The sequence below is a fragment of the Brienomyrus brachyistius genome, chromosome 1 (assembly GCF_023856365.1).
Source record: "Brienomyrus brachyistius isolate T26 chromosome 1, BBRACH_0.4, whole genome shotgun sequence".
Lineage (NCBI taxonomy): Eukaryota > Metazoa > Chordata > Actinopteri > Osteoglossiformes > Mormyridae > Brienomyrus > Brienomyrus brachyistius.
The window spans coordinates 2,348,251-2,376,017 of record NC_064533.1 but is presented as its reverse complement, the minus strand read 5'-3'; the positions used below and the strand labels follow the sequence as shown (position 1 = coordinate 2,376,017).

The following is a 27,767-nucleotide window of genomic DNA, read 5'->3' as shown; positions in this document are numbered from 1 at the left end:
ACGTACTTCTGCTCCGTCTGAATGACAGACCTAATTATTGGTATATGGGCACACGCACGTACTTCTGCTCCATCTGAATGACAGACCTAATTATTGGTATATGGGCACACGCACGTACTTCTGCTCCGTCTGAATGACAGACCCACCTGTTGGTATATGGGCACACGCACGTACTTCTGCTCCGTCTGAATGACAGACCTAATTATTGGTATATGGGCACACGCACGTACTTCTGCTCCATCTGAATGACAGACCTAATTATTGGTATATGGGCACACGCACGTACTTCTGCTCTATCTGAATGACAGACCCACCTGTTGGTATATGGGCACACGCACGTACTTCTGCTCTATCTGAATGACAGACCCACCTGTTGGTATATGGGCACACGCACGTACTTCTGCTCTATCTGAATGACAGACCCACCTGTTGGTATATCGGGACACGCACGTACTTCTGCTCTATCTGAATGACAGACCCACCTGTTGGTATATGGGCGCACGCACGTACTTCTGCTCCATCTGAATGACAGACCCACCTGCTGGTATATGGGCGCACGCACGTACTTCTGCTCCGTCTGAATGACAGACCCACCTGTTGGTATATGGGCACACGCACGTACTTCTGCTCCGTCTGAATGACAGACCCACCTGTTGGTATATGGGCACACGCACGTACTTCTGCTCCGTCAGAATGACAGACCCACCTGTTGGTATATGGGCACACGCACGTACTTCTGCTCTATCTGAATGACAGACCTAATTATTGGTATATGGGCACACGCACGTACTTCTGCTCTATCTGAATGACAGACCCACCTGTTGGTATATGGGCACACGCACGTACTTCTGCTCTATCTGAATGACAGACCCACCTGTTGGTATATGGGCACACGCACGTACTTCTGCTCCATCTGAATGACACACCCACATGTTGGTATATGGGCACACGCACGTACTTCTGCTCCGTCTGAATGACAGACCTAATTATTGGTATATGGGCACACGCACGTACTTGTGCTCCGTCTGAATGACAGACCTAATTATTGGTATATGGGCACACGCACGTACTTCTGCTCCGTCTGAATGACAGACCTAATTATTGGTATATGGGCACACGCACGTACTTCTGCTCTATCTGAATGACAGACCCACCTGTTGGTATATGGGCACACGCACGTACTTCTGCTCTATCTGAATGACAGACCCACCTGTTGGTATATGGGCACACGCACGTACTTCTGCTCCGTCTGAATGACAGACCCACCTGTTGGTATATGGGCACACGCACGTACTTCTGCTCCGTCTGAATGACAGACCCACCTGTTGGTATATGGGCGCACGCACGTACTTCTGTTCCGTCTGAATGACAGACCCACCTGCTGGTATATGGGCGCACGCACGTACTTCTGCTCCGTCTGAATGACAGACCCACCTGCTGGTATATGGGCGCACGCACGTACTTCTGCTCCGTCTGAATGACACACCCACCTGCTGGTATATGGGCGCACGCACGTACTTCTGCTCCGTCTGAATGACAGACCCACCTGTTGGTATATGGGCACACGCACGTACTTCTGCTCCGTCTGAATGACAGATCCACCTGTTGGTATATGGGCACACGCACGTACTTCTGCTCCGTCTGAATGACAGACCCACCTGTTGGTATATGGGCACACGCACGTACTTCTGCTCTATCTGAATGACAGACCTAATTATTGGTATATGGGCACACGCACGTACTTCTGCTCTATCTGAATGACAGACCCACCTGTTGGTATATGGGCACACGCACGTACTTCTGCTCTATCTGAATGACAGACCCACCTGTTGGTATATGGGCACACGCACGTACTTCTGCTCCGTCTGAATGACAGACCCACCTGTTGGTATATGGGCACACGCACGTACTTCTGCTCCGTCTGAATGACAGACCCACCTGTTAGTATATGGGCACACGCACATACTTCTGCTCCGTCTGAATGACACACCCACATGTTGGTATATGGGCACACGCACGTACTTCTGCTCTGTCTGAATGACAGACCCACCTGTTGGTATATGGGCACACGCACGTACTTCTGCTCTATCTGAATAACAGACCCAGCAGTTGTGGAAGTAGTTTCTCTTAAATTCCGTTCTTTTAATTCCATATGATTTTAGAATCTTCCTTTTGAGTAATAGTCCGTACCTGGAAGTTCTGCCTAGCTGCACTCACGTCTATCAGGCCCCTCGGCGGCACGTACCTCGTAATTTGGTTTCGGTGGTTATAGATCGGACGGCTCGTTGTTAGTAAACAAGAAATACTAGCTGGTATAGAGGCTCGACGCGGCGACGAGGCTGACATCGCCGAGCCTGGGGATCAGTGGGAGGAGGAAGCGCCGGGTTACTGGGAGAAGCGCAGCTGGTCCGCAGTCCTCGCGCTCCCTCCGCGAGCATCAGCACGGGGGCAAGCTGGGAGCTTTTTTTTTCCCGCGAAAGCAAAAACAAATTCAAACATTTGTGATAGTTCCTGTAAATGGCGGGGGTCTTCGGTGGGAAATACAACTATACAGAGATTTATACATCCGAAGAGCTGGTTTGCTGATATTAAACGGACTGACCGTTTTACGCCCAACTTGTGACATCTGAAAATCCAGAGTGCCTACTTTTTATTATAAATTTCCGTTCATCTTTCAGACTCTTTTAGCGGATGATGTCAGGATTACGATTAAACCTGCAGGCCATTAAGGAGCCGGTGGGATTCATCAAAGCCCTGGAGTGGGTAAGGAGCCCCGGACGCCGGGGTCGGGGTCCCGGTCGGGGGCGCGTCTCAGCTAGTTTCTCTTTAAAAAGTGCCATAACATTTGAATACCTTTAATCTCGGCAGTTAAAAGTCTAACCGGGGGACTTTTGTTTAGGTATCCTAATCCTACAATAGTGCTGCTGGACGCTGATTAGCTATCTAAAAAGCTATCTCCCTTTGAATTTGGCCTTTACCGAGGCTCTGTGTCATTCACTAATGTGTTTTCCCGAAAGGACTCGCGTCGCCAAACTAGAATAACCGAAATATTAATGTCAGCAAAGCTATGTCCAAACTCCGATTTGTATGTCCAGAAAGAAGCACAGCATTTAAAAAGGTTTAGGCATTTAGCCATGAAAAAAAATATTTCCATTGTAATTCCAATAATGACTTTAACGAATTCTTCGGTGTTGTGATACATGTAGTAAATCATGTTACAATAAAGAAGACATTCTTCCCTCCACTAAATCAGTCCTGAAATTCCGCTTTTCAGCTGACTGCAATTTTCGCATTTGCAAGCTGTGGCGGATATAGTGGTACAAGCACGGTAACCATTTTTTGCAAAGATGGCAGGAATGAAACGCTGAAATTCGCCTTCAGTTACCCCTTCAGGTGAGTGAGTTCACGCTGCAGTTTGGCTAACCTGCTTGCTCTATCTGAATAACCAGCATGCAGGCTCACTGCTCTGCAGGGTAATAGCACATCTGTTCTTCTAAGCAGGGATCAAATAGTGTATCTCTAGCTGAGTAAGGTGTCATGAAGGACACAACCTAGATATCCCAGTTAAGTTTTCTAGAAGCAATATGGGATATGTACTGTTTAATTCATTTCTTTGCCTGAGATTCCTCCAAGAATTCTACAGTTTTGAGTAATAAATCATTATTAAGCCATTAAAATGTCCATCTTAAGGGTATAACAGAAGCGTCCAATCTGGGATGTTAGCAGGACAACCTATAGATTATGGCTCAATGCGCCTAACTTGCATGGTCAGGAGGTACTGATCAGACCTGGAAACCTCTCGCACCTTCAGGTTGAGCCACACGCTGCTTGTGAAGAACAACACGTCACTTTGCAACGTCACCGTACCCGAAACTCACCTGGTGGGAAACTCTGCGTCTTCATCCCAGTTCTTCGTGACCGTCGCTGTCCTCACCTTTTTTTACTGCATGGCGGCGCTGGTGCTGTACCTGGGGTACATGCACATCTACAGGAACTCCAACTTCGTGCCCAAGATGGTCAGTGCACATACCTGTCTTGCTAAGAGCTTCAGAAAGCATACTGCCCACACGTGTGTGTGTGTGTGTGTGTGTGTGTGTGTGTGTTTCCTCCTGGTGTCGAAAATGTGCTTAGGCAATCTGGCATCCCTAAATTGCCGTAGTTAGAGTGTATTTGTCCTGTGATGGACTGTCATCCCATCCAGGGTGTCCCTCACCTTGTGTCCTGTGATAGACTGTCATCCCATCCAGGGTGTCCCTCACCTTGTGTCCTGTGATAGACTGTCATCCCATCCAGGGTGTCCCTCACCTTGTGTCCTGTGATAGACTGTCATCCCATCCAGGGTGTCCCTCACCTTGTGTCCTGTGATAGACTGTCATCCCATCCAGGGTGTCCCTCACCTTGTGTCCTGTGATGGACTGTCATCCCATCCAGGGTGTCCCTCACCTTGTGTCCTGTGATAGACTGTCATCCCATCCAGGGTGTCCCTCACCTTGTGTCCTGTGATAGACTGTCATCCCATCCAGGGTGTCCCTCACCTTGTGTCCTGTGATAGACTGTCATCCCATCCAGGGTGTCCCTCACCTTGTGTCCTGTGATAGACTGTCATCCCATCCAGGGTGTCCCTCACCTTGTGTCCTGTGATGGACTGTCATCCCATCCAGGGTGTCCCTCACCTTGTGTCCTGTGATAGACTGTCATCCCATCCAGGGTGTCCCTCACCTTGTGTCCTGTGATAGACTGTCATCCCATCCAGGGTGTCCCTCACCTTGTGTCCTGTGATGGACTGTCATCCCATCCAGGGTGTCCCTCACCTTGTGTCCTGTGATGGACTGGCATCCCAAACAGTGTGCTTCTGTGCTTCCTGGATTAAGCCACATGGCAATCCTGTACGCTTGGGGAGTAGCCGTATGGGGAGTCGAATGTATTATTTTTATTAAATCTACGTAATGCATTTTGAGAAACCTTTAAATGTTTCAGAATGTGTGCAGATCTGAAATGCTTAGCATGCATTCACTTTGTTTACTTGAGCTGGAGAGGAAAGTTTTAATGCACAATTTTGTCCATTTTAATATGGCATTTGCACAGGCAGCTAATGGAAATCAGAAGTGGGAAAACTGTAAATCCTGCAGGATATTATTCAGAGATATTTTCTGGGCAAACGGGAGCATGGAGTATGCATGTCACTGATCTGCTGTTGAGTTTCCACTCCACCTGTGCCCCCAGGATTTCATGATGACCGTGGTTTTTGCAGTCTTCTGGCTAACGTGCTCTTCGGCGTGGGCCAAGGGGCTGCAGAACCTTAAGTACGCCACGGGCACCATCGGCATCGTGGCCACGCTGGCTGTGTGTCGGGAGGAAGGCGTGGCCTGTGAAGTTACGGAGCTCGCCAGCATGCGCAGCCTCAATGTGTCTGTGGTGAGCTTGCTTTGTCCGTCTCTTGCTCCTCAGGGAACGTCAGACGCCCTGCTTCTCCTCGGGCGGGGAAAGCGATGCAGGAGGCTCACACACGGCTTCACATTCAGTAATTTTGCACTTTATGTTAGATCCCAATGGATTATGAGCAGCCTACATAAAAACCGTGAGCGTTTATGTTTGGGTTGTTGTAAGTATTCATTTTTTCCAGTTGGCCTGATTGTTGCCTTCAGGCTTGTAGTTGGCTCACCTTTGATTTCTCTGCAGATCTTCGGCTTCCTTGGCCTGATCTTATGGGTCTGTAATGCATGGTTCGTCTACAAGGAGACCCGCTGGCACACCATGAGGTACTCCGCCCATCCAGGGCAAGCCCCCAGGTCCATCTAACCGCTGCCCCAGAGCCTGGTCCATGGCCTCCTGAATGTGGGAGGTCCTGGCCTTGTGTTGCTGGATTGCTGGTTGTTCCTCCTGGGAGCTTCTCTGAACAAAGAGGCCTATCGTTCTACTTGCCGTTCTGTGACGGCTAACCAACGCAATATGTTCTTTTGTATTGCTGTTTCTCTCTCATATTCAACATTGTTTTTACTCAGTTCCCTGTTATTCCTCTTATTCCATTTGGTAAATCAGGTGTAATGTTTGTTTGGTAGCTCTATAAACACTGTTATGTTTTTAAGATTGAGCCCCTCTCTGTAACTGCAGGAGTATGTTCTGACCTGAAGCAAGAGAAAAGTAACTGAATTAATTTGTTATAGATTAGAAGTTAATCTGTTTAGTGAATGAAACACGGAGGCTGCAACACTGTTTCTGTTTTTGGTCTTGAGTAGTATGAATCCTTGTGGCTTCTGTGTATGTTAAGGCTTAATATGTTACACATTTTGACATTGTTCCCCGAAAACCAGCGTTCCTGAGTTCCTATTGATTAAAGTCCTTTGAATTGTACTTTGTGTTCTAACATTGATTAAGTGATTTGGTGCATGTGGTATGTGCGCACTGCTGTAGATATGGAAAAGGACAATTGACACTAACAAATTCCTAGCCCTACAAGCCGGGCCACTGTGCGCTCACTGTCATCTTACCTGTGTTTTCTAAATGCCTCTGTTCATGGGCAGCACACTTACAAATAAGCCTCTTTTTTTTCAAACTGGATGAACTAGAAACTTCGGCCAGTTGTTATTCTTGGTGCTGCCAGTGGTGGGTGGTGTGGAATTAGCCCCTGTAGCTTGTTGTTACTCCATGTGTAGACAAGCACAATCAGTGGAGACCCCCCATACCAGTGACTGCAGCAGAGTGTGTATCCTGACGGCTTCCTCTTTACCGTGTGTATTTTAATATGTTTATAGCAGAGGCCGAAAATTGGTTGCGACCATTCTACCACAATTCATGTACAGAGAAATATATTGCCCCTGCTATTGTCCCTTTAAATATTTGTTGATTAAACTATGAATGTGATGTTGTATAAAAGCAGTTAAAGATGGCCTGAGTCCCTTTTTTCATATTTAAACATATGCTTGACTAAAGTAAAAATCCTCCCAGCCCCCACCCCCTTATGGTTCTCCCCAACAACACCAAATAAGGCCGATTCGGCCTCTAGGCCTGGAATGTATGTAAATCCCATCGGTATAAAGCTGCTTCTGTTTTCCCGTTTATCTTGTGACTTTGCTCCAGCAGCGTTCGGAGAACAAGCCCGACATTATCCCCTGCTGTGAAAACAGCCGTGCGTGGCAGCCTCTGGCTGATAGGAGCTGCCGTGGCCAATCTGTTACAGCGACACCTTGCTGCAGATACGAGCATCACCTTGTCGGCAGAGGCGTGCCTGGGGGGGGCCCTGTGACCCCGCCATTCTGTGGTGCACCTCTGCTTTTCGCACTTTCGAACCATGTAGTACTTCACACCAAGGATCTGCTATTACTGCTTTATCCTTCAAGCCCGGAACCACCTTGGTCCGGTTAATGAATAAGTACCGGGCTGAGGTAGAACTGGGTCAGGAATGTCCTGCTGCAGCAAAAAAGCCACGGACATTTCTAACCACATGAGCCTTTGCTTTCCGCTCTGCGTTTCTGTGTTCTGAACCAGAAAGGGCCGTTAATGATTCTTCCAGTGTGCTTAACGAGGAACGGAGGCAGATGAAATTTTAGCAACAACATACAGACATGTCTGAAGAATTAACCAGGCTTGGTGTTATGTCTCAGGTATGCAAATAAATTCCTACACGTTGTGTGTTTATGCGTTAAATGAGAGAAGATAACAAAGAAGTTGTTTATTACGCTCTCAAGTGTACAACTCTCTGGTTGAGTGGGACCAAACCTGAAAAGCTAGTCCTCCTTTTTGATTGGTCACATACACCTTATCTGCATTATGACTGGATAGAAGGTGGGGTGCTGAGTCAAGATTGGCTCCTGTGGACAATCATGTGATGAGGCACACAACTTTGAGGTGAATGGAATTTTTTTCCTAATTCAGAAGTGTCAGCTAAGCATTAAAATTAATCTGCTGCAGTAAGTGCTTAAGGTGGCGGAGCTGAGCACAACGTCTCCTTTTCACCAGTTCCTGACAGCCCTTAAGCTAGATGGCTGGGCTGGCGGGGTCTAGACTTTCCTCTGAGCGATAGAGGAACAGATGCAGCTCGTTGCTGTCTGTGAGGGTGATGTGAGTCTGATAGATCTGGGCAGTGGGGGCAATGTGGGCCCTGTGGGGGGCAGGTGGTCCATGTGGCAGTCACGGTCAGAGAGAGAACTGCATGTTCCCCTAAACATACCAGCCAGACACACAGCCTAATAGGTTTGAGCCCCCCCTCCCTCCGAAATTTGCTACTGATCAAACACACAGCCAGCTGTGAAATAATGGGACTGAACCTCCCTTTAAATCTCAGAATTTGCTTCTGCCACCCAGTCAACAAAATCTACTGAAGGAGACCACTAACCCCATAATCCCCCCCCCCAACCAAATTTAGATTCTGGCATTGGGCCTGGCAGAAACTTGCAGTCCATCAAGCTGGCACTGATGAAGGAAATCAGGTCTGCAGCAGCTGTTTCACACTGGACCAAATTTTGTTGTTATTTGTCACAGGAAAAATAAATATTTGGGGAACATTTGGGAGGGGCAGATATGATTCATTAATAATTCCAATAAAATGCTATGATGATGTATTGTCTAGACCACAATCCAACATCAGTGTCTTTCTCTATGTATTTCATTATTCATTAATGATGACTCAACTTTCACGTTTGTTTGCTGGTTGATTGTATGACAAACATAGCTGGGATCATCTGACATAAGTGCAATGATATTAGTAATGACTAAGGAATGGTGAACAATGCAATAGTCCTAAAAATAGACACTATATTGTGTCATGGAATTCATGGGAGACCTGTCTTTGCAGATGAATTTAAGAGACAATGAGACAATCCAAGGTTGTTGGATTTGATTTGACTGTTGATGAGCAATATTAAAGTTAAAAACACAGGATATTAAAATTCTTTCAAACCCATTTTTTAAAGTAAACTTTTAAATTAACCGATACTCCGATTTTAATGTGTTAACCTTGGTGAGTTAAGGAATCAAGCACAACAAAAGAAGGATTTTTCTCCAGACACAAGTAAAAAGGATAACTGGTGGATGTTCTTTGAAATTTTCATAACTGAGGAGCCAGTTTCCCAAACTCTATCCTATTTTTTTTTAATATAAGACCACCAATGGCCTAAAGTGTTCCTCATCATATATTACAGTGTTGGGAACCAAAGCTTTGGAAATTGACTCTTCAACTGAAAACTTTTGTACTCAGCAAGGACCTTCTGTGCTGACTGATGCTGAATACCAAAGTGGAAGGGACCACAGTAAACGAAAAGAAAAACGGCAATAACAAAAAAAACACACGCATTTGGGCAAGTTGACTGATTGAGACTCATTCTACGCTAAGACTCATTCTGGCTACCTGGTTCATATCTCTCCTGGTGCCAACTTCTCCAGGATGTAGGCATTTGAGCAAGATCACTTCCATCCATCCATCCATTTTCCAAACCGCTTATCCTTCTGGGTCGCGGGGGGTCCGGAGCCTGTGCCGGAAGCAATGGGCACGAGGCAGGGAACAACCCAGGATGGGGGGCCAGCCCATCGCAGGGCACACTCACACACCATACACTCACACATGCACTCCAACGGGCAATGTAGCAAATCCAATTAGCCTCAGCATGTTTTTGGACGGTGGGGGGAAACCGGAGTACCCGGAGGAAACCCCACAATGACATGAGGAGAACATGCAAACTCCACACACATGTGACCTAGGCGGAGACATGGGGAGAACATGCAATCTCTACACACAAGTGACCCAGGCGGAGACTCGAACCCGGGTCCCAGAGGTGTGAGGCAACAGTACTAACCACTGCACCACCATGTCGCCCCTTCTGTGGTCACTTGTCTAGCTAAATAATTTCGTTTTAGATAAGCATCACGAAAGCAGCTAAAACATTTGCCCAGTCCTCATTCTAACAGAATTTCAAAAATGCTATGAGTAGTATAAATTATGTTCATCAGTCGCTGATAACTGAACCCAGACAAAAACCAGATCTGCAAGAGGGCAGACATGTCAAGGTTTCCCAGCTGTCTATTTGACTCTTCATCTTTTAACGATCATTCACCTTTGTTCAGAAAGGGGTGGGGTTTAGTCACAGTGACCAATAGCTGGTCCTTAGATGTCCAACACAACAATCTGTAAAAGAACATCGCTGGGAACCACCCAGGCCATGGGCTGACAGTATTTGAGACCCACAGTAATAACAGACAAACCAAAAGGAGAGAATGATAAATGGCAATTTATGAAGACCTCTGGAAATACATGTATTTCTGCATAAATCACTCAATGGTTGATGTTGATGTTCAACTAGCAGTCATTTACCAAACACATATGTCTCGTATATTTTCAGCAGCCTTAACCGAACGCTTCTTGCAGTTGCCGATAAGACCTACGTAGTGGTTAGAAGCTATGATAATGACGAGTCACGTGGACATTTTAGTTATGAGGGGAAAATCTTTTCAGGCAAATTATAAATAGCAATGTAATGAGGTGGTCTTAAAGGAAATCATACATTTTCATTTGATTGTGCAATATAAAATTAATTTATTCTATCACAGTTTTTCTTATTTTCACAAGAAAAACTTGTGAGGCGCTCTCTATTTATTATATCGAGTTATTGATGGGCGAATTGTATTTTGCTTGACGAATTGTATTTCACTGACACCTAGTGGAAAAAGTGTAGTGTACGTGTGTCCCTTCCACCAATTAACTGGAGAGGGCTAATCCACGAAGTTTTAAAAGATGAAATATACCTAAGGTATTACGAAGATAATTGTACTTCATTTGAGAACTTTAAAAACTATTTTAAAAAATGCTGATCACATTAGATACAGAGCAGCACTTACATTTATATAAAAAGGCATACACGTTTATTATTTTTTTGGAATTCACGTAACATAAGGTATATTGTTGTTTCACTTTTGATAATTTTCTCACCGCAGTAAAGCCGTGAAAAAATTTAAGTCAAGCACTTATAATCAATCAATGCTTGAAGTGGGCATACAGTACCAGTTGCCGGTACTCACCTTGCTATTCAGTACCGGGTGCCGGCACTCCCCTTGTTATACAGTACTAGCTGATACTGAGAGGTGTCGGTTCTCTGAAGAGAAAAGCAAAAGATGTGCTGACTGTTTATAACCCCGTATTACTAACACCCGAATGTGGCCGAGCTTCGAGACGAACGGAGGCGGAAATTACCGACAATTACGTCAGACACTTCGGAAGTCTCGTGTCGCTGACAGCGAAGGAGAGAAAAAGCAACAAGAAGGAAGAGCAATGGCGACACTGGACGGGAAGCTGCCGAGCCCGGATACGTTTCTGTACAAACCCTGGTCCACGTACGCCGATGCGGCTAAACTGTACTTCTGTGACGGTAAGCGTGTGGCCCCCTGGCCGTCGTCTTTTGCGCTCGTCCCTGGCTCGTTAGCTGGCTAGGCTGCCCGCTCTCCTCCGTGCACCTCTAGTTGAGGTAGCTAACTAGGCTAACGTCTAAATAAACAGGTAGCTAGCCGGGTTAATAAAACGTGAAGTTGACTGATTGACTCTGAGCCCAGAAGTGGCCGTTCAGTCCTTGGGTAAGTTGCCGAGCGTTCGCCCCGAGCCCCGCGTGCTGTCGCTGAGGTACTTTGACAGATGCCCCTCCTGTCAGTGGCGGCCAGTGCCTAACCCCGGCTTAATTTACCAGGTGTCTGTCTGATAACTTATGTGGGGGTCAGTAAAACCATCCAGGGCCAGTACAGCGATGTGTCAGTGTGCGGGGTGACCCCATGAGCCCGCTCTCCCCGGCAGGTGTGCGCGGGGACGATACTGCCGGCAAGGAGCTGCTCCTGGACGGCCGGGGGGAGGCGATGAAACTCAGCAAGGACGGTAAGTTTTCCGTTGGAGGCTCCCTTACCTTAACTTCTGCCGGCTATAGCCCGTCCTCTGTCAGGGTAAACTTAAAGAAGGCTGCTCCGTGTCCCTGGTGCAGTCTCCTACTCTTGTCACTCACGGGCTCTGATTCAGGCACCTGTAGCTCAAAGATCGACGAAGGCGATAGGTGCACGCTGGAAGTCCGATCGAAAACTGTCAAGCAGCCAGGTCTTATAACATAATACATTATATTAGAAATTAAACCAGAATATTATTAGAAGAAATACTGTTAAATAAAATCTACCATGATGGGTAATAATTTCTCTTTTTTGAAAGAATATGAACATTGAATATGAACATTGAATTCTAATTTTTTCCAAAGTAATGCCATATAGTAATATTTGTTCACCTGATTATTTTCCCTACATGCTGAAGAGAGGTATTGTTTTCATTAACGCACAATAACACCCTGACAGTTTGCATGCTGATGGAGTTGAAAACAAACACATCTGAAAAACGAAAATAATATCACAAAAAGCCATTTTTCTGGGATATGAATTTGTATTATTATTACCAATACTGAGCACAGAATAAAACGTGTTTTCTGCAGTGTCACCTACATTCTACTTTGTATCAGAAAGGGTATGATGTTTTAATGCTCTGTGACGCTTAAGAGAAACACAGTCAAGTTATGTTTATTGTGATAGCACAGTGGAGGCGGCGTTGAAGTGATGTTCCCTTTTGCACGTTTTCTGTAAGCCTGGTGTCACTGAATTCTCCTGGCATGTAGTTCAGTCTTCAGTAGTTGTTTATCATGTGTAATGGGTCATGCATGGCAGGCTAGGAATAACTGGTCTCATTCTGTCTCCCCAACACAGACCCACTTCTTTGGTCTATCTCATGAATCTCCTGTCTTGCCCTGTCCTATCAATGTTGTGCTTATGTATGCAGAAACATGGACTTGCATGTGTATCTGCGCATGCTCCCAGGACGAAAATATCCTGGTGTGTTGTGGCCCTTCCCAATTTCTCTAGTCATGAACCTGAGGTCACACCATGGTTAATGTAGTTATGGGATTGCCACCCTGTTGCGGCAGTGCGGCCCAGCCCTTGCACGTTCCGCACGATCCGCAGAGCCATCTTCAGCTGGCATTATCCGTTCTGCTGCATGTGGGTCAGCTAGGGACGTTACCTACGCGGTGCTGCTGCCGATTTGTCGTTGTTGTGGTCTTAATCGCCACAGGCTGTGGTGAAGCTTGATCTAGGAGCCCGGCTGAAGGCTTGCGTAAGCTAGCACAGACGTTCAGACGAGAACGTCATTTCAGCGTGCCAGTGTTTTTTGGCATGTCTGGTTAAGGTGAAGAGTGTGGGCAGCCTGCAGCAGATAGCTGACTGCCGGGATCTTCAGCCTGTTTTATCTAGCTTCTTTGCTCTTTGTTCTTGTGTGAACATGCTACTGGCGACATTGATCAATTAATTATCATAGTGAAATTTTGATTGCTGTAATCGGCTGTAATATCTCCCTTCTTAGGATGAGCTTCTGTGATCTTAATACAATGCCTTTATTGTTAGTGTAGAAGCGGCAAATGTAATGATATTCAAAGTCTAACCCATGCATCCATCCATCCATCCATTTTACAGAATGTTTGACATCACGGTGTTATGCTGGCTCTGTAAAAAGGTCTCCCTTTCCTGTGGGGAGGACTTAGTGAGCTATAGAAGGGCTGAATATCAGAAAGCAGAACGTTTTTTTAACTTATTTTTTTCTTTTTTCCCCACACACTGCCAGCTCCTGGCAGCGTTCATAATGAATTCACAGAGGCGTAGAAAGTGTTTGAGTGCTAATTTCCCAGCCCTCTGCAGCGAATGGCTACAAGAACACGTCTTATTTATGTTGGCAGGCGTGCTGGAATGGGGTTTTGTGGCATAGTCCACGGTGCGTTTATGTGTTTATTTAAGCCTTAAAGTTTCTAGCTGAGGGTAATTTGAGACCATCCATACACTGTGACACTTTGGTCAAGGCGACTTGCATCCCGTTTGGCCGATAAACGGCTCAGGGTTTAGTATCCACACAGAGGTCGCTCGAGCCAGACGTGGCAACAAAGCCACTGCCGCCATGGGTTTGGGATCTGCTTGCGGCAGACGTTCCCACGAATCGCGCAGAGACCATGTGCTCCGTATAGTGTGGCAAAATGTAGCACTTTCAGCGGAAGGCAGCTGTTGGGATGAGACCGCCCATGGCCTGCTTTCCTGCCTCAGTGCACGAAACGGAAAAACACAGATTTGGGTCAGAAACATGCCACAAACCCACAAATTTACACATAAGCAAAATAATTATTACACTGTTTGTAATAATTGATCTGCCTAATGGTTGCTGAGTAACACAGGTAGTGCAGGTCTATTTATAAGATCTGTGGCAGGATGGGTGATGTTTACATGTTAGAATTGGAGTAGGATTTTTTAATAATAAATACTTAAATTTTGGGAATGTTGATGGTTGTGTCCTGCTTACCATGCGATGTTTCATTCATCCTCCGGTGTTGACTGAGGATGTGACAAGTGACTGGTAATGTGCAGCCCCACCCACGTAACTCGCAGCCCCCATGCTTCTCTCCTGCAGACATGCGAGTGTTCGGCCAGTGTCCTGCACAGGATGATTTCTGTCTTGTTGTGTGCAATATCTGCAATCAAGTTGTCAAACCTCAGGGCTTCCACATGCATTGCGGTAAGTTTTGTTTTCTTGGGGTTTTTTTGTGCTGTGTTTTGTCCCTGCTTAGCCGGACTGCGTATCTTCTGCATGAATTCACATGCTCCTGTGTGCAGAGCATAAAAAAACAAAGTCAGATATGAGCTCTGTGAGATCTTCAGCTGGGCACATTTGATGGATCACACAGGGTGAGTGCCAGCGGGCAACTGATTTCAAACTTGAGGCAAGCTTCCCTTTTCATGGCACTTGTGTTTATGTTGGTGCGCCTCTGAGCTGTGTGAACCTGAACAGGGCTGAACGCTCAGCGTTCTCTGCTCTGACATGTGGCAGGGTGAGTGGATCATTGCGATGGTCCTCGTCTGGCCCCATACACTGCAAATCATTTGTGATTAAAACAAACAAAATGGCGGCATATCTCTTTTGTATTTAAACTAAACAGACACTGTCTTCAGACTTGAGGCTTGGTGCCTGTGAGGTTGTGTTGCTCTGATCACCTGTGTGTGTTTGTATGTGTGTGTGTATTACCGTTGTATCTCTCGCTCTGTTTTGGCGTTAGTGAGCGCCGTTTCACCACCCTGCCGCTGGTGCGCGTTCTTCTCTGCCAGCTCCGTGTTTACTTTTGCTTCTGGCAGTGGAGCGCGGTGGCTTGGCCAAGCGCCATGCCCCACCCGCATACTCGGGCAGAAAACGCGCGTAGCCCGCTGCGGTGTGGTGGTGGCGGTGCGGCTCAGCTGTCACGCATGGGCGCCTGTGTGCTACTTGAGGGAGTCGGCTGCTGGATCTGTGTATGCTGTTGATCGGGGATCATTCAGCTGTCCCTGCTGGTGTAATTTGAGTCCTGTCATTGTAGAAGCTGTCACAGGCCGACTCTCCCTGTCTGGTGAGAGATTTTCCTTTGGAGAATAAACGACTACGTTCTACAGAAGGTGGAGCTACTCTTGCAAATCCTTTCTGCATGGGATTGCATCAGGCATTTTAGTTGTTCGGTGGTTTTATGACATAAGTAATCTGGTAGATATTACTTCAGTGGTAGCTGGCAATATTGTTCTTCTGGCCTTTGCAGTAATGCTGTGAAATGCCCACGACCTCATGGCCTAGTGCCTACGTGAGTCTCCATGGATGTGGGCCATGGACAGTCTGCGGCTGCCAAAACATAAGCTGGACTTTGCACTTTGTCTGACATGTTGCCTGTTTGCACACCTGCGCTAAGATGAACAGGGAGCTTTATGCACAGGTATGGTTTGTAGGTGACAGGCGGTTTTGTGTTTTAGCACTTGTAATCTCATCAGGCTGGCCTTTCTGTACACTGGATAACGTCTTTAAAGTCCATTTTTATTATACTGAGTGCAGCAATACAAATCTGGACTTGGCGCAGATAAATAAAGGCCACTGAGAACTTTCACTATCAGTATATCATTGCCCTTTTAGTTAGTTCCCCCATCTTTTGGGTTTGATATCTTCGTGGGGGGCTGTATGTGGTTTGTTGGATTGGGACTCTGTGTTTGTGTTTGTAAGGTCACCAGGTCAAATCCCACAAGCGGCAAAATGATTTCACTGTTGGGCCCTTGAGCAAAGACCTTGAGTCTCCCAATTGCTTCAGGGACTGTCTCAGAAATATCTGTGACTTTGGATAAAAGCATCTGTGAAAAAAATAAAATGAAATGTTAATCCTGGGCCTAGATCATGGTCATGACAGTGTTGCTGTTAACTAGCACCCTGTGCGTGTGCATTCGCTGACATGGGAGCAAGCTGTCTCCAGCACAGCACAATCTGTCACCTGGGTGCCGCCAGATGAGAAAGTGTGGCTCCTCTGTGACACTGAGACCCCCGGGCAAATCTTCACCTCTGTCTGTCACCTCTTCCACAGAACGATCACACACTGTGGTGCTTTTCCAGAACATTTATAATACACTTGGTAACCCTGGGCCGCTGTTGCATCGCTGTTTAAAGCTGAGAGTGATCACTTCATTATGGGGGTGTCTGCGCCATATGCCTCTTTAGACCTGGTATCAGCACCCATGCCTTACACGGCTCCTTCTAGAATGTTCCCTCAGGGCAGCACCTGTCTGCAAAATGGGTAGCTGGCATGTGCCACCTGGTGCTAACCCCTTTCCATTTCACTTCTTTAATTATAATGATGATGTCCTTGATCATTGACATGACCAGTAGAATAACTATGTCTGTCATCGTGGCAACTTCTGGGACTCCCGGGTTTGGGTCAGCCACATCCTCGGCCCCTGACCTCATCCGTTTAGGGGTTTGCTCCCCTTGGCATTAGACCTCAGGTGATTGGTCACTCGGCCTGCCAGCCAAAGCCTCAGACAGTCTGACCGCTGTGTAACCGGATGCTGGGTTACTGATGCTGTGATAGCGACCTGTTATTTTTATGCCAAACTCCTCTTCCTCTGCTGCTACAGAGGTGTGACACAGTTCCGAGTCGGTACAGTTTGAGAGAGACTCTGGTGACTCTCAGGGAGCAGAACCTTGTCTGAGGGAGGCTGACTACAGACCAGAGATTCATTGATTAAAAAATTAGACTGTCCAGCTGGCAAATGGGTGAAACTAAAGGTCTGTGCTTGAAGTAGCACCTTTGGGAATGTTCATTTGAGGGTGCCAGGACCGTCTGTGTCCCCAGAGTGTGGGAACAGAACAAATCAATTTTTGTTAGTAAAGAAGTCAATAACCCCCTCGCATAATATTGCATACTGAGTTGGGTGGATGCCCCCCATAACATTTAATGAATTTGAGTAGATTGTTGCCGGCTGCTGGCATATTAGACAGGCCTTTTGTGATTTAGCTGAACTTTCAGTAGGTGTCAGACATAGTGTCTACAATAAGCTGTGTAAGCCAACCTAGGGAGCTTGTGGTAGGGATGGTTAGGGACTGTGCCTTTGTTATGCTGAGGGATGCTGGGTAATGTCACCTATGTAGGGATGGTTAGGGACTGTGCCTTTGTTATGGTGAGGGATGCTGGGTAATGTCACCTCTGTAGGGATGGTTAGGGACTGCGCCTTTGTTATGGTGAGGGATGCTGGGTAATGTCACCTATGTAGGGATGGTTAGGGACTGTGCCTTTGTTATGGTGAGGGATGCTGGGTAATGTCACCTCTGTAGGGATGGTTAGGGACTGTGCCTTTGTTATGGTGAGGGATACTGGGTAATGTCATGTAGGGATAGTTAGGGACTGTGCCTTTGTTATGGTGAGGGATGCTGGGTAATGTCACCTATGTAGGGATGGTTAGGGACTGTGCCTTTGTTATGGTGGGGGATACTGGGTAATGTCACCTATGTAGGGATGGTTAGGGACTGTGCCTTTGTTATGGTGGGGGATACTGGGTAATGTCATGTAGGGATAGTTAGGGACTGTGCCTTTGTTATGGTGAGGGATGCTGGGTAATGTCACCTATGTAGGGATGGTTAGGGACTGTGCCTTTGTTATGGTGAGGGATACTGGGTAATGTCATGTAGGGATAGTTAGGGACTGTGCCTTTGTTATGGTGAGGGATGCTGGGTAATGTCACCTATGTAGGGATGGTTAGGGACTGTGCCTTTGTTATGGTGGGGGATACTGGGTAATGTCACCTATGTAGGGATGGTTAGGGACTGTGCCTTTGTTATGGTGAGGGATGCTGGGTAATGTCACCTATGTAGGGAAGTTTAGGGACTGTGCCTTTGTTATGGTGAGGGATGCTGGGTAATGTCACCTATGTAAGGATGGTTAGGGACTGTGCCTTTGTTATGGTGAGGGATGCTGGGTAATGTCACCTATGTAGGGAAGTTTAGGGACTGTGCCTTTGTTATGGTGAGGGATGCTGGGTAATGTCACCTATGTAGGGATGGTTAGGGACTGTGCCTTTGTTATGGTGAGGGATACTGGGTAATGTCACCTATGTAGGGATGGTTAGGGACTGTGCCTTTGTTATGGTGAGGGATGCTGGGTAATGTCACCTCTGTAGGGATGGTTAGGGACTGTGCCTTTGTTATGGTGAGGGATGCTGGGTAATGTCACCTATGTAGGGAAGTTTAGGGACTGTGCCTTTGTTATGGTGGGGGATGCTGGGTAATGTCACCTGTGTAGGGATGGTTAGGGACTGTGCCTTTGTTATGGTGAGGGATGCTGGGTAATGTCACCTATGTAGGGATGGTTAGGGACTGTGCCTTTGTTATGGTGGGGGATGCTGGGTAATGTCACCTGTGTAGGGATGGTTAGGGACTGTGCCTTTGTTATGGTGAGGGATGCTGGGTAATGTCACCTATGTAGGGAAGTTTAGGGACTGTGCCTTTGTTATGGTGAGGGATGCTGGGTAATGTCACCTATGTAGGGAAGTTTAGGGACTGTGCCTTTGTTATGGTGAGGGATACTGGGTAATGTCACCTGTGTAGGGATGGTTAGGGACTGTGCCTTTGTTATGGTGAGGGATGCTGGGTAATGTCATATATGTAGCAGGGGCAGAGCGTAGGGTCTCGGTAAAGACTCATGGCTCCTACTGTCATGGTAATGGTGAGGGGGCTTATGACCCCAGTTACCGTGGTGCCCCATGAAGCATGTTATTTCTGTAGGTCATCTCAGGGATCAGTGGCATGGGTGTCAGACCAGCACAGGCTGGACGTCGCTCCCTGTGTTTTATTCTGCTGTACATTTGGCGCTTCTAATGGGACAGTACAGTGGTGATCTTCTAATTTAGTGCATCTGTTATTCCCTCTTGTGGTTTGTATTAAACTTCTCTTAAGCCTATAAAAGTGTGGTGATAATCGCTTATGTTATTTAAGAAGAAGTGTGCTGTTGATATAGTGTGAAACCTCCCCATGCATGCTAGCCATGCAGTGATCGGTGAACCGTTTGCTGCACGTTGCTCGGAGAGCCAGGAGGGCCTAGCTGGGCCAGGCTGGGCCTCACCCAGCTGTGTGTCTCACCCTGCCTTTCAGAGCGGAGGCACGGCTCTTCCTCCAGTCCCCGGGGCCTTTCTATCCCCAAGAAGCCTAAAGGTTCCCTAGGCCCCGACCCCGGCGGCTCCCCTGCAGCACCAGCCAGGCCCTACAAAGCATCTCGAGATCATCCGCACAGTGCCTCTCACAGGACACCCCATGCCATGAACCCACCCAAAGTGTCCCAGGGCAAGCCATGGTGGGTAGTAAGTGCTGGCGCTGAGCTGCAGGATGGTTCATTTTCTTCTTCTGACCCACTCTTCCTCCTCCCACCCCTTCTTTCCTCAGTCTTTCAGTACCTGTGGTAAGTTTGGAGAAGATGCCCACCCTGGGGAGGACCAAGACTGCCCCCATTCCTCTTGGTGTCAAATCTTCCCTAATGCCACCAGCATCCCAGAAACCTCTGGAGAAGGTCCTCAATGGACGAGGGCTTCCAGGCCCTGCCTGCTCGTACGAACGGCATCCCACCACGTCCCCCGCCACGCTGGACAGACGGCCCAGTGTCTCCCCCTCTGCCATTGACAGGCGGCCGACCCCTTCTCCCTCCTCATTGGACAGGCGCCTCAATGCCCCTCCCTCGCCACTGGACAGGCGGCCCAATGCTTCGCCTTCTCCTTTGGATCAGAAGCTCAGTACCCCTCCCTCTCCTCTGAACAGGGGACTCAGTGCCCCACCTTCATCACTGGACAGAAGGCATCAAAATGGCACTAAGAGGGCCAGGCTGTCAGGTGAGGCTTGCATTTAAGAAAATCAGTTGTCTGAATCAATGAAATAAATACATAATAATGTTAAGTATGTAGCTTAAAATACGAAATGCTTTTTCAGTATTTCATAATTGTTTTAATTTTGTATATCACAAAATGGTTAAAGTGAAAGAAAACTTTTAAAGCCCATGTTTGGGATTCATGAGCAGTCAATCCTTGTCCGGGCTGGCAAAGCGGGAATCCGCGGGATAACTTCTCTCTGGACGTCACTCGCTGGAACCCACACAGCTCTGCTCCCGATTCGCCTCCAAATCTCTCGCCTGTGGTGACTTTCCCCTTTACCACGACCCTTCATCCAGTCATGCTTAATATCTGTAAGAGAACCGTTGCCTTCATAGTACTCCCTCCACATTCAACTGCCCATGCTTGCTGTCTAAAGGGTGGCGACCCAACACTCTCCTGGTGTTTGTAACAGCACTTTCTGTATCTAGGGCATCACTGTAGGAAAGCCCACAAAGCAGGGGGCAGCCCTGTAGCCTCACACCATACATGATAGTGTTTCGATTCCTGCCCCTGTGTGTGGAGTTTATATGTCTGTCCCATGTTTGTTTGGGTTCTCTCCTGGTTCTCCCTGCAGCAGAACAATGTGCAGGCTAACTGGTGTGGCTAAATTGCCCTGTGTGTGAGCGTGTGCCCTGCTATGAACTGGTATCCTATCCAGGTTGTTCCTCTGCCTTTCGTCATGTGGTTCCTGGGACATGCTCAAGGCTAACTGTGTCCATGGAGGTCTACACCTGGCAGCTGACTTTCGGCATGCGCTTGTGTATAATTGTGAGGGGGGAGACAGGCCATTTGTGCCTTTCAGTGACCCAGCTTTCTGTATGAACTAAATGCTGTGGCCTGTGACTTCACAGACCTTCCTGTTTATGCTTTTGTGGCTTCTGTCTTCCTCCCAGCAAGGGTTTTTGACCCCAACAAGCACTGTGGAGTCCTGGACCCTGAGAGCAGAATGCCATGCACGCGATCGCTGACCTGCAAGGTTCGTCACGGGCACCCATGGAGTAGGAGCCACCTAATTGTATTGATGAAGTATCGTCGGGGGTTGATCTGTGATTCAGGCAGACAGGCACCTTTAATTGACTTTAATTGGGTGCCCTCTGTGATTCTGAGAGATTTAATATATTGTGATGTGAGTCTGTTGATCCACTTCTTGGTTGTAAAGCATGTCTCTCTCTCTCTCTCTCTCTCTCTCTCTCTCTCTCTCTCTCTCTCTCTCATTGATTTCTGTGTACCATCCACTTCTCAGACGCACTCACTGACACACAGACGCGCTGTGCTGGGCCGCAGGAAGCTTTTCGACTCGCTTCTGGCGGAGCACAGGGGGCGACTTCAGGAGAGCGAGGCGGGCCGTGGCAAGGAGCAGGCGGGTTGGAGAGACTCGTCCAAGGCCCAGCCCGCCCTGTCACATGACTGCCAGAACGGTGTGCAAGCAAACTGTCATGATGGCAAGGGCACAGCCGCACTGAAGACCCGCTTCTGTCTCAGGTGACATTTTTATCCAGCTCTGTATACGGTGTACTTCGACTCATCTAGTTTAAACTGAAACAACAGCATTGGGGAAATTACACGAAGAGACCTCTCTGGCCACCAGAGGGCGCTGTAGCAGTCCATAGCCTTTCTGAATATTTTTTTGGTAACACTTTACTTTAAAGCAGTAATCATAATGCATTATAGATACCTTCAGGCATTATGAAGGTATTTATAATGCATTATAGATGAGAGCTTCATGAGCAGTCATAATGCGTAATACACATGGCTATGTGTTATGCTTTTTTTTTATAAATAGTTATAGCTGTGTTGATTATACTTTATGAATGCATTATAATGCATTGTTAAGGTATCTATGATGCATTATACATGCAAACTTTAAGTAAAGTTTTGCCTTTTTTACTTTACATTTGAAGCAGAAGTGACAAATCTTGTCCTCAAAGGGCCAGTGTGTATGCAGGCTTTTGGGATGACCTTCGGGTCAGCTGTTCAAACCCAGGTGTGAGGACTCTTCAGCCAATCAGTCCTCTAATTAGTAATCTAATCAGGGATTTGCGGAGAGAACCTGCACACACACAGCGTCGCTGTCAGGATAAGACTGGCCTCTCCTGACCTAAAGGACTGACGGAAAAACAATTAAGGTGCTTAAAGTCTGCCAGCATGTATTTGGTGCTGTGAGCAGGACGTCCACCTCTAAATGTCAGCTTTGTTCTCTTTCTCCCCGTCTGTATTTTGTGTCTCCTGGTTCAGCGTGAATAACGGCACCAGTGTCACACTCGCTGTCGGGTCCGCACACCCCTGCCTGGGGGGGGATGACGGAAGCCGAATATCTAGTGACGAGGGCGGCGCTCCAGAGGACTGCGACATGGCGGACTGTTCTGGCTTCGCCCGCCACCCTTTGCCCCTGGGGGTATGTGCTGTCATCTGGGAGGCCTTTCCCGTACGGGGCTGTGTCTTACTGATGCGTTACGCCGCCTGTCTCTCTTCCTCTCTCTCCCTGTCCCTCAGTACTGCTCCTTCGGCAGCCGGCTGATGGGCCGTGGAATCTACGTTTTTAACCGCAGGCTGTATCGCCTAAGACGGGCCCTGCAGCACATAGTGGACACGCACATGAGCTCGCAGATGTGGAGGTGAGCATCATGCCAGTGTCTGTCCCCCGCCTTACCTCTACACCTGGCTCTCTGGATCACTAGTCCAATCCATCGAGCCTTTTAATCTTCCTGAATGTCTTTATTGTCAGTGGTTTGACCTGTAAGCACCCCTGGTGTAAGTGATGCCATCCGCCCTGTGCTGCAGGAAGGTCCCCCTGGCAGCTGAGGGACCCAGGTCCTTCCATGGGGGGCTGCCCAGCCTCCAGCCCCTGGGTGCACCGGGCTCGGCCTGCCTGTCCCCCTCCCTGTCGTCGTCGTACTCCGTGAGCGCCCCCGCCATCGCCGCTCCGTCGAGCGATGTCTCCATGGCGACCTGCCTGGCCGTGTTCCCGCGTGGCGACCGTGTCTGCAGACCCTCGCCTGAGGAGGTTGACTCATTTGTGCCTCCCAGCCCTGGCCAGGCCCCCATGTCGACCCAGGGCAAGAAGGTCAGAGCCAAAGGAAGTGGGAGCCAGCGGTCAGCGGCAGCCGGGGGCATCCCAGGAGGCAGGAGGGGCAGGCCCCCCCAGGCCGTGACTCCTCCCTGGCAGGCGTCGCTGTCTTCCCTCGCGAGGCCTTGCTTCACTGCAGGCTCCTCCTTCGGCGCGCACTCAGCTCCCACCAATGGGGTGCCCCCTTTCTGTGCCAAAGCAGAGCCTCTGGGACACACCCGACACAGCGAGACTGCCAAGCCGGCGGGCGCTGATGCGAAGATGTCCCTCCCCCTCGTGCAGGAGCACGGCCTCCTTGCTTTATCGCGCCCCCACGGGCGGAAGCACAAGATGCCCAGCACCTATGGGAAGGCCAGCAAGGCGGCCAAGGTGGCAGGTCTGAGTGGCGATGACAGGAGAAGCACAGTCAGCCTCCTGGCCCCTGTGTCAGAGGCTCCCCACAGCGCCCCCTTCTGGCAGGTAAGAGTGCTGCTTGTAAAGTGTCTGGGAGGGACTGAAGTAGCAGTGTTGTGAAGGGTACCCATGATAAAGGTGCTTAATTAAAAATGCTCACATGTTTTAGTGTCAGTATATCACCTCAACTGCTAAACTGTAATAATTAAAAGTGGGTGCTGGCCTTCTTGCAGAAACTGCATTCGGTCCTGAGACCAGCAGAGACACCACTGATGGTGGCAGGAATTTGGTTTCATGTGGTGGTGAAACTGTAATCAAAATGAGTTTAAAGTTTCCGCATAATGTGATGAAATAGCTGTATTTCGATATTAGGACTGATGAGGGTTAGGGTGACACGTGGTTTAATTAGTCAAACCTGTGAGCCGCCTGCTGTGAACGAGCAGGCAGGGGATGGAGTCCCTTCTTATCTCCTGTCTGTGGGTGTCCTTGCAGTCCCAACCTAAAGTGCATCACTGAGGCCTGGCGTGTGGAGCTGCTGTCGGCATCGGCGACGTGCCCGCATCCCTCCTCCGGCTCGGCTCGTCTTCAGGCTGCTGTGCACTCGGCAGATCGCTGCCTCTCATCTTTGCAGCTGAACACTTTGCTGTGTTTGGAGGGAAACTGTGTCATCCTGCTTCATTTTTTAGCAGGTATTGTTTGAATGTGTGATATTTATTAGTCAGACGCTCCTTTTTTTAATTAACAAAACTAAATCTGAATTTGGGGATTTCGGCTGAGTCCCAGGACGTGGCCTCAGTGCTGGGCTTTTAGGCAAATGCAGGCTCGCTCCGGACTGAAGTGGCTCCCCGGCAGATCAGTATTAAAAGTGCACTTAATCCTGGTCTGGAACCGTCTGTGAAGCAACAGACCAGGTGCTTTGAACCAAGGGAATCTATTTAGCTGACGTGTTTTTTTCTTTTAATATAGGACAAAGTCAGGTTTTTGAGGAGGTTTGTATTAATTATTGCAAAGCATTCAAAGTTTAGGCTCACCACGTAAGTGTAATATTTTATAGTGGACGTTTTGTATGGTAATTTATTATTTGTTGTAATAACTTTCTAACTGACCAGAAAAGTGCTACAGATGGAAAGAGGAATTATATTTGTATTTCCTTTGTAAAGTTGAAAGTATTATTACTGAGTCCCTGTCGTCGAAAAATGTGTAAAAATCCTAATTATTTTTGTATTTATTATTTTTTCAGAGCTAAAAGCATTTAGGGGATTTCTGCCACCCTGGTCTAGTAAATATTATGAAACTCTGTCGTTTTGTGTCGGAAAGGGCACAGCACTCCTACTTTGCATTGGGTCAGCAGTGAGGCCAATGGAAAGAGCGCCCCCTTCCTGTGGGGTTGTGCATCCTCCCTGCCATGTCACCCTGAATCTTCAGGGGAATGTCCTCTCGCCTCTTTCTTAGTTTTTTTTCTTTCCTCCTTTGGTCCTTTTCATTTAAAAGGTGGGGTCCCCGAGTTACGCGTGCAGGAAAATCCCCCTTCTCAGGATATCCCAGGGCCTGCTGAGCACAGGGAACGACGTCGTCGAAGCCAGAGCAGAGTGTGGCTGGTTTAGGAGCTCAGCCAAGGCTACCTGTCACTGCTCACTTTTTTGCTGGGCCTCTTGCTCCAAAAACCCTGGGAGACCTTTGCTTTTATGCACTTTGTATCCTGCGTCAGGATCTTGTTCAGCACTTATTTATATTATATGTGGAAATCTAGTATTAATTACTTAGGGAAAATGTGTATTGTTTGCTAAATGTTGATGTTTCCTAAACCCCAAGTATCACAAGTGGGTGCACTCATACACACACACACACACACACACACACACACACAAATGCAGGTGTTCAGTCACATGCAAACGCCCTCTTTAGCATTCCCTCCCTTCTGCCCCGTGCCGCCCTCATCCTATCGTACTGATGCATTCTGACAGGGACTCGCCTTCTCCGCCCCTCATTTACAATATTTTATACGTTTGATATTTTTTTCCACGTCATATTTCTAACAGGGAGGTGGACAGGGAGATGCATGGCTTTTGCGGGCGGATCTTCCGTTGTGTCATCACAAGCAGACTTCATATGAAAGTCACCGTTCAGCACAGCATGCCAGAAGACCTGGGGCAGCCACAGGCATGTAGTAGATCTAAGGCTAATGTGTAGCTAGCGCAAGCTCGCAGCTCATTTGTGCGTTTGGGCTTTTAAATAAATTCGATTTTCAGGGATTCCTGTGCAAAAACAAGAATCTTAAGTGCGCTTTCTGAGGAGATGATATTTCTCACACTATATGTATATCATTGATAATGTAGAAGCGTGGTGATGTTTTTCATGATGTTTGAAATACATTTGGCTTTTCTGTGGCAGCGTAGAGCTGAATGAATTAGGGAGCAGACATGGGAGTAAAGCACAGTGATCATAGTATATTTTGCCCCAGCTTTTGCACACCTAATTAGCCTATAAAATGCTGTGATAAGGAGGGAAGCCAGCTGACTTTGTGTCTCTTAAAACTGATCCCACTCTCATTTGATCATCTCACACTTTGTTCACATGTTCACTGTGATACACCAGATCTTGTTTTTGGGACATTTTTGCCTACTGGTAGTGGGAAAAAAAAAACTCTGAGGTTTCACTTAATTGCCATCAGTTGATGTACTTTCACCTCTGATACTGCAGACCAGACAGCATGACAGCATGATCCCATGCATTTATTGTACAACATGAATATGTAGCAGGTGTTAAAAGTGGGATCAGACGAGTACAAATGTTAAGAGAAAGTCTTGATGATGTAATTTGCGCCCCCCCCCCCAGAATACAAAACTAGAAATTTGTTTATGCACTGGACATGTAGGAAATCGCTGAGAGATTTAACATTTCATATTAGCAGGGAGATTTCCTCTAAGCCTGCATCTCTTCAGTGGGTTATGTGGATGGCAGCTTGTGTCCTGGTACATGCTGGTTCCAGGCAGCAGGATCCTTTGTGCCTACGTGCTACCAGAGAAGATGTAAAACACCACTGGTAATTATTCATCCCTTCTGTAGCATTAATGGCTCTTATAGCTCTGACTGTGAGTAGCTGTTTTTAGTATGTGTGCTCCTGGGCAGGGATTGCTGGTTTCTTTGAGATGTTGCAGCCTAACACAGGGCCCCCTTGCCCACATTTATTCAGGTAAATACGATGCCAGCATAGGAACTCCTGCCTTTCGCATCCTCAGTGCTAAGGTCCTGAACCCAGAGGTCCCATATTTGCACCCTGAACTAGCACCTGTGACTTATTTAATAGATTTAAGCCCCCTAGCAGGCCGTCATGGTTTGTGGGCGGCTGTAGACAAGCAGTCGTTCAGCCAGCCGTAAAACAGCCACATTAACGTGTGTGTAGAATGCCTTATTTTATTTTTTTTACCCATTGTAAATAGAGCTACATTTGTAGACTGTGTGTTTATATAGAATTCTATGGCTGATACTTTAGTGTAAAAAAATTTATATTTTTGCACTTTTAAATATTACCATTGAATTTCACAGGAAATGACATCAGACCTGTAACAGATATGCATATGTATCCGCCAACTGTTCTCTTGTATACAGTTTGTAGGTTTTTCAAGGGGATGTTGGAGAACTACAAAAATCAAATTTCCCGTATGGTTGTAATGATTACACTAGATATTGTTCCTCTGAACAGTCAGGTGTGTGTGTGTGTGTGTGTGTGTGTGTGTGTGTGAGAGAGAGAGAGAGAGTGAGTGTGAGAGAGAGAATACAGGATGTCAGGTCGGTCCGGGTTGTGAGGGTCTAACGGAGGACACGTAGCCATGTTGGACTCTAGGACGATGAGTAAACATGTTTAATGACACAGAGGCTGCCGATTGTGGATAGCCACTCTGCTCGCCTGTGTCTGGAGGCTGCGAGGAGTTATCCTTTTATTTGTTTAGTATCTGAAATTGTAAGTAAAGAGTATTTATATGTTTGTAAAAAAAATAATAATAAAGTCCAGACTCTTCCATCAATGTTGGCAGATCCACGTAATAAAATCGGCATGTATGTTTTTTTTCTTTTA

General features: G+C 47.4%; 2 protein-coding genes and 1 long non-coding RNA gene across 7 annotated transcripts; 2 read left to right on the top strand and 1 right to left on the bottom strand.

The window, feature by feature from the left end:
• The first annotated feature begins 2,166 nt into the window (after positions 1-2,166).
• LOC125704497 (synaptophysin-like protein 1) lies at positions 2,167-6,351 on the top strand. Of its 2 annotated transcripts, XM_048970121.1 has the most exons (6): positions 2,167-2,448; positions 2,679-2,763; positions 3,275-3,393; positions 3,812-4,016; positions 5,224-5,415; positions 5,680-6,351. In XM_048970121.1, the coding sequence occupies exons 2-6, from the start codon at positions 2,692-2,694 to the stop codon at positions 5,797-5,799; spliced, it is 708 nt and encodes a 235-aa protein (XP_048826078.1). In that variant the 5' UTR covers positions 2,167-2,448; positions 2,679-2,691; the 3' UTR covers positions 5,800-6,351. The 2 variants fall into 2 exon arrangements, with proteins under 2 accessions (XP_048826078.1, XP_048826068.1); XM_048970111.1 differs by having other exon boundaries at positions 2,168-2,763.
• A 4,857-nt stretch (positions 6,352-11,208) lies between these two features.
• On the top strand, positions 11,209-27,767 carry LOC125741917 (ataxin-7-like protein 1). Of its 3 annotated transcripts, XR_007397938.1 has the most exons (12): positions 11,209-11,354; positions 11,771-11,848; positions 14,453-14,557; positions 19,466-19,664; positions 19,754-20,193; positions 21,126-21,208; positions 21,476-21,714; positions 22,468-22,627; positions 22,726-22,847; positions 23,014-23,758; positions 24,185-24,381; positions 25,732-27,767. XR_007397938.1 is itself a non-coding variant. In XM_049013442.1 (11 exons), exons 1-11 carry the CDS (start codon positions 11,258-11,260, stop codon positions 24,206-24,208), a joined length of 2,292 nt encoding a protein of 763 aa, XP_048869399.1. In that variant the 5' UTR covers positions 11,209-11,257; the 3' UTR covers positions 24,209-27,767. The 3 variants fall into 3 exon arrangements, 2 of the variants coding, with proteins under 2 accessions (XP_048869399.1, XP_048869413.1); XM_049013442.1 differs by having other exon boundaries at positions 24,185-27,767; XM_049013456.1 differs by lacking the exon at positions 14,453-14,557 and having other exon boundaries at positions 24,185-27,767.
• LOC125741930 (uncharacterized) lies at positions 17,394-19,014 on the bottom strand. 2 transcript variants are annotated; one of them, XR_007397940.1, is made up of 7 exons: positions 18,915-19,014; positions 18,732-18,853; positions 18,610-18,670; positions 18,488-18,548; positions 18,122-18,426; positions 17,585-17,763; positions 17,394-17,523 (listed from the first exon to the last, which is right to left on the bottom strand). It is a non-coding gene; the product is annotated as an uncharacterized LOC125741930 (long non-coding RNA). The 2 variants fall into 2 exon arrangements; XR_007397941.1 differs by lacking the exons at positions 18,488-18,548; positions 18,610-18,670; positions 18,915-19,014 and having other exon boundaries at positions 18,122-18,365; positions 18,732-18,898.